Raw genomic sequence first — 6,881 nt, forward strand, 5'->3', positions numbered from 1 at the left:
TTGTACCTGTCTCTAGTAAGAGGACTTTCATGTTTCCTGCAGTAAAGGAGCTGCTATAGTGAGGTTGTACGGAAACAAGCAAACAAGTATACATTACAACCATGCTCTACAGCTAATATTTTGTAACGTTCAGCTTCCATTTGACATTGTAATGTTTAAATGGAAGAATTATGTTTCTGGTGTAATAACTACATTTCTTATTTTGTAGGCTGATAATATTAACATTATAGTTCAACTGAAGAAGGAAAATGAATTTGCCCACAGTAAAGTGCAGCTGTGGATGCAATCCTGTAAGCAGATGGAACAGGAAAAGGAAATGTTGCAGAAACAACTAGTTGAATGCGATGAACTCTTAAAGAAGAAAAATCTAACTATGTCAAAGTATAAGAAAGAAGGTAACTGAATCTAGACTCAATCTTAATGCTTTCTTAGCAGTGCATTAGTTTGTAAAACTTTTTTTCCCCTGAAATGTCCATTCGCATATGCAGCTCTAATACAGAACGTAATTCTTAACTAGTATAAAAGGTACAACTGCAAATGTGTCAAACATTTTCAAAATCTAGTTCATCTTCTTTCTCTTAAAGTATCAGAGGCAAATCTGGATTATGAGTATGTATTTTAAATATTATGTTTTTGTGGTTAAAAGTGACTTAAGAAAACCACACCCATGCTTCCTTAATAACTAAAGTTTGTGTACAAGTTCTTTTATCGTTTTCCAGCAAGCTTTCCCCTCTGATTCTCATGCTTTGTTCTTTATATTTTGGCTCATCTCATGAGATGCACTGTATTGTAACTGATACTTAAAGAAAGTTAGGGGTACAAACTCGAGTGCTCAGAAGGTACAAAATGACAGAGAAAATGTTTGCCCATGCACTGGTCAAGGATTCTTTTCAAATTTTGCATGTTTGTTCTCTATTTAGCAAATACATTATTATGTCTAACATATTACTGATTTTGTTATACAGTCACTTATTTTTTTTTATAGTTGCACAGTTATCGAACATGTATAATTAATTAAAAGATGTCTGACCGTTGCATTATAAATTCTTATATATGCATCTTTTTTTATGTCAGTTATATGAATAATGATGTCTTGCTTTGAAAGGTGCTGATGAGAATGCCATTACAGAAGAAATTAAGTTAAGACTGGAAGAATTACAGGAATCTACAGAAGTGAAAACCAGAGAAGCAAATGAGAACTTGGAGAAATACTGCTCTCTAATTGTTAAATATTATAAACTAGAGGAAGCAAATGAAATGCTAAAAACACAAGTCAGTTTGTTGAGTGCTCAGCTGAAACAGCCAACAAGTGATGCTGTCAGCACTCCTTTGCTGAATTTGGATAACTCATTAACAGTGAGCAATCAGTCTGTCAAAGAGATGAGGCTAGATGAAGATACTACTAAGCTTTCAAGTAAAAGGCAGAGATACGAAGACAACAGGAAAGATAATGGTGAACCAAGATCCCCTGTGCCAGAGACTTCATCCAAAAAAAAAAGGAAGGATGATATCTGTCAAAATCTGCTGGGTCAGGAGAACACAGACGGTGACCCAGATGGGCTTCCAGAAGTAGTGAAAAAAGGTATTTATAGTGTTTTATAAAGGCAAACATTATCTGAGCATAGCAGGTGGGTTTTTTTCTCTTTTGTTTTGTTCAATTAGTTTTACTCTGGGTGAGTAGGTGACTATGCAAACATTGTTGGTGACAATGATGGAAGGTGAAAGTAGTCAATGGGAGATGTTCCAGTTAATGCCAAGTTAGTGTTTGTGGAGCTGTGGTGTTAGACCAGCATAATACGTTTATGTTGGTTTAATAACTACCATTCTCCTCAAAGTTAAATGGTCCTGGCAGTCGCAGCTTTGTAGTTCCTTGTGGTGCATGTATTAGAGGCTAAGCATATGATCTGTAACAGCAACAAAGTTTTGCTGATGGAAGACTTGCTCTAGTCATTTAAAAGCATTATTTGAACCATTCAGTGAAACTTACAGGAGAATAGATGTGGAGTGAATCTAATCTTAAAGGCCACAAGATTGGAGTGCTAGAGTACCATGCTGTGATGGAGTCATTTGCTCCCTCTAGAGCCCCACAGTTCCTTCAGTCTTATTCCTTACGAGGTCAAAGAGGCAGTTAGTAGCTGTGTGGGTTCTGACTGGCAAGTGGTTGGTGGTGAGGGCTGCAGGGGGACTCTGAGGAAGGAGGTCATGGCTGCCCCATGCCAGACATGGTCGGGTTCAGCTGGCTCCAAAGGACAAAACCATGCACCAAAATGGAACCAGTCAGAGGTGTTTGTCGCATCTCTGTGAAAACATGAGTAAGAAAGGGTGGTAAATGCTGAGATGAAGGAAAAACAATGCCGGGGCTGGAGGGACAGGAGCAATGCTGATGCAAAGTATCATACTGAGCAGGGCATGGGGCTGACGGGGGTGGTGGTGGTCTCAGCAGGGGCAGGAGCTGGCAGGCAGCCCAATGGTGGCTGAGAGGAGACTGAGGAGGAGATACAACCCCAGAGGGACTACAGCCAGTGGGTTCCTCCATGCCTGAGCAATTGAGTTAAAAACAAGGAGCAGGATCTGACCCTCATCTCGTCCTGCACTCCCGTCACCTCACTGAAGCTGTAGTGTGCGGCAAGGCAATTGGAGACCAGAAGCTGGAGAGGAGAGGTGTCTGGAGGGAAGCCGAGGTGTTTTCCCCAAGAGTTTGCTTATTTGTGTGCTTTTATTTCTTTCAATAACAGAATCAGTAATTAAAAGTGTGTTAATTGGCAATACATTAAATCAATTAAAATTCCCCAAGTCAAAACTGTCTTGCCCGCAGCAGTAATATATTAACATCTTCATGAGAGTTCAGTTTCATTCTGCTATGAATGCAATGAAACTAGGTAGCCTGATATTCCATATAAGGGTTCACTGTAGCAGAAAGTAACTGAGAAGATTGCACAAATCAGGGCTTGAAAAATATATTGTACGTTCAACTACCTATTACGTACCCCTTTATAATAAATGCAATTGCAATTATCAAAGGACAAGCCATAGAGATACTGAATTGCCTCAACTTCAGTGATCACTCCCAGAAGTCAGGATGTCTAAGTCTACACGTTATTTGCATTTTATTTTCTTACTAGCATTACTATTTTTCTGGAAATACACCTGTTCTGAGGACATATGTGCCAGTTAATATTTGACTTCTAGGCTAAATAGATAATAGACAACCTACAACACTATACACAGAGAAAAATATGAAAAATCAAGAATATTGTGTCACGGTATTGTGTTCTGATTAAATTCTAGTAAAACCAGTACATGTTTTCAGACTGAAATGACTCTCCAGATAATAATGTACCTGTAAGAAAAAGTCCAAACACTTGTTCAAACAACTTTGCTATAGAATTACTGTTGTACCTTGTCTACATTTTCCAGGGCTTGCATATGAATTTTGGAATACACGAGATCTGTTCAGCAATCTTTTTGATCCATTTTCTTCAATAGAACAAATTATTTTAATCAGCTTTTTTTATCCCCGTTGTGAAAAAAGAGAGGATCCGTTTGAGAAAGCGTAACTTATTTAGCTGTTTTTAATAGAAGGTGTTTATTTTTCAGGGTTTGCTGATATCCCCACTGGAAAGGTTAGCCCTTACATTTTACGTAGAACAACCCTAAATCTAAGAACCAGTCCCCATCTGGCTTTCTCAAGTGAGAAATTGCCTTTGCCTACACAAGATGTACAAAAAAGCAGACCAGATAATCTTGGTGAGCGTTCCTGTTCGACACCTGGTGGCAGCAAACCACAGAAGGTAACTTTAAAAAAAATTATCTGGGTATGAAAGCCATGGGGAAAACTAATACGTTTGCTAAATGTATTCATCTTGCCAAGTAAGTTTGAGGACATATCATCATTCTTTACATTTCTCAGCAATACAGTGAAGACAAGATCGTAAATACTGAATCGCTAAAACATGACAGAGGTCTTGACCATGCTAGCAGTCTGCAAATTGTTCCTGTGATGTAATTTGTGACTTCATAGGGAAACCCATTGAGAAATGTAAATTAAATACAGGTATATTTTCAATTTCTTATAATGGATATTAAAGAGCAGATATTCCTTATACTGTGGTTTCTTAGGTTTCAGAAAAAGTAAACAGGAAAAGAATTAACCTCTGGGAGTCTGAGTTGAGGCTTAAAGTTTTCTGCTAACAACTTTTCTTGGAATTTCAGGCTCAAGATGTTATAAAAGAACTACAGATATCTGAGAGGCTGTTAAACATGTAAATAGGGAACGTTTAGATGGTAGAGAAACTAGACTTTAATGTTAGTGTTTACCAGGTTTTAAGGTTATCAAAACAAATAAAGACTACAGAGTTAGGTTTTGAAAGCTGATTGTTATTAAAAAAATGTTAGTAACTGAAGTTTACATTAACTTTGCAAGTGTTTTCAGTAATGTGACACACTGCTGAATGTTTCACAGTACATCAGAATAAGGCGTTCTTTCTAAGCTGATGCAAATGCTTTGCAGATTATAGAAAAATGTTCCAGTTTTAGGACAGAAACAAACCTTTTATTGTCTGAAATCTCCTCCAAAGTTTTTAACCATGCTATCTCAAGCTGAGCGATAAGAGAATAGTTATTATATATTGATACTTCTTTACATGAGGGCTACATAGAAATACGCCAGTAGATAAAAATTCTTCCAGTTTGCCAGGTTACACAAAAGCATTCTCTTGGCAATCAGTGGAGTCTGCCGCACAGCCGAAAGTGAAGCCATAAAGCAAGACCACAACTTTTTGTTTTGGTGGGGTTTCTTTTTGTTTTTTTTGTTTTGTTTGGTTTTTTTAAATGCAGTTATTTTGTGTTAGCACATAAAGTATGTTGGCAAGATACCAAAAGTAAGTAAAGGCAAGAGCCCCATAGTTTAGTGGACATATAGGTTTTGAGGCCAGAAAGCACTGTTGGGAAGATGAGTCAGATCAGAGCCATAATTTGTTTTGAGCTATAGCAATAGGAAATCTGTATTTTGAAGTGAGAGTGAATCCACTGAATTCGTGTATGTTGTTCCAAGGGTTAATTACCTTACTTGCCAAAACTTGCTGCTTCTTACAGACATTGCCTGGAGGTCCATGTTTTATTACTATTTCATTAAGTGATGCCAATAAATTTTATTTACTCATTTATGTATGTTTTTCTGTAACTTTAGAAACAAACGGAGGGTCTTGCTTATAAAGAAACTCAGTAGTGCAAAAAAGAAAGGAAACCTTGGCAGCAGAAAGTTGCATAGTAATCACCTGCCAGCATGGTATAAGCTTGTTGTAGGCTCTCGCTGACCATAGTCAAGGTTACAGCATATAACAAGTAATCAGTAATAAATTGCTTTTAATTTAACTGGGGGAGGGATTTCCCAAACAGTCATCCTCTTTGCCTAGGCTTGTATTGTCTAGGTCTAAGGACAGGCTACTCCTTAACTTCAACTATATAGGAGAAATTAAGATTTCAGGGTTGTGTTTTTCCCCAGGTGTGAATAGCAGAAATCATCAGTTCCAGGAATTTGTGCCCTTCTCTCTTGGACATTGCTGGATATATGTGTTTGCTTTATTTCAAGATGATGTACATCTGGGAATTTCTGGAGGAATTGTTCATAATATCACTTAATCGTTTGTTGAAACCATCAAAAAGTGTTGTTTCATGCTTTACAGTAAATGGTGTTTCTTATTTTAAAAGTGAAATAAGCCTTGTTTCCTTCTCTTTAACAGGTACTTATATTATGTACTTCATTTCAGACATGCAGTTTCAAATTGTGCAGATTTCTCAAGGTGTTTAAAATGTGCCCTGTCATTTTCATATGCAAATTTATTCACTTTCCTATGTGAATTTAATGTAGGATTTAAATCGAGTGCTTTGACTGCACATCAGTTAAAACGTGAAAGCAGTGCTTTCTGTCCAGATGTCAGCAAAAAAAGTGACAACTGTGTTTTATGTTTGCAGAATACATACAGGAAAAATGAAATATGGATCTCAGTACACAATACCTGGTACCTTAGTAAACAGATTAAGAGTACTGTCTGTTCCCGGTTTAGCTTTTTTCTGCTCCTAGCAAATAGTTTGCCAGCTGTGTAGCAGATATTCCATCTTACGCCACACCAAAACGATTGATATCAAGTCTCACTGTATTGTATATTCAAAGGGATAAATGTGTTCAAAATATTTTTTCTGTTTTCAATATGTGTGTTTTGCAAATTCCCAATATTTAGTCTTCTGCAGTGAGTCTTTTGACCTTCTGCAGAAAGCTAACATGGTTTTCCATTACCAGTAAAACAGGACATTTTTGTTTGTGTTACAGGTAAATGATGAACAGCAGTCCCAAGCAGTAACAGCTTTTCCACCAATGAAATCTACTTCAAGGTCACCACTTTGCCCGTATAAGCAATCCACAAAAACTGTCTCTGATAATACTAAGGAGAGTCGTATGATGCACAAAGCCAAAAATTCTCTAAATGAACAAGGACTACCCGAGCAAGATGAGCAAAAAGAAAATTGTAAGGTGCAGTAAAACTGTGTGGACTTAATCTCACAACTCAGAATAACTGACGATCAAAAACCAGTTTGTGAAGTAAATATCGGAACTATATGGAGGGCACCATTTTCTCTTCTCCAGTGATTAACGATATATGGGTTCTGCAGAGACTGTTCTTGAATACTTACTAATACCAATAGTCACTCAAACTTGTGGAATCATAATGAAGGAGCAGATATAATTGATCATCTGTAGAATTTTCTGTAAATAATTCTTCATAAATCTGTTAAAAAAAATTAAACCATGGAAAAAAAGGACTACATGTTGCCACGTAGTTCATTGTTGCCATTTTTAATGTGTACCGAAGGTTGATTTACAA

The 6,881-nt window shown here is 37.1% G+C and overlaps 1 protein-coding gene across 1 annotated transcript in view; it reads left to right on the forward strand.

Annotated features, from left to right (window-relative positions):
• The window catches only part of CENPF (centromere protein F, 350/400kDa), a 42,782-nt gene extending 36,244 nt beyond the window's left edge, over positions 1-6,538 (forward strand). The window contains exons 16-19 of the mRNA XM_009330195.1: positions 209-374; positions 1,109-1,582; positions 3,598-3,791; positions 6,329-6,538. Of these exons, the coding sequence (XP_009328470.1) occupies positions 209-374; positions 1,109-1,582; positions 3,598-3,791; positions 6,329-6,538 (1,044 nt within the window). The remainder of the gene's footprint in view (positions 1-208; positions 375-1,108; positions 1,583-3,597; positions 3,792-6,328) is intronic.
• Positions 6,539-6,881: the final 343 nt, after the last annotated feature.

This window comes from Pygoscelis adeliae, unplaced genomic scaffold (genome assembly GCF_000699105.1).
Source record: "Pygoscelis adeliae isolate BGI_AS28 unplaced genomic scaffold, ASM69910v1 Scaffold308, whole genome shotgun sequence".
In the NCBI taxonomy this organism is placed as follows: Eukaryota; Metazoa; Chordata; class Aves; order Sphenisciformes; family Spheniscidae; genus Pygoscelis; species Pygoscelis adeliae.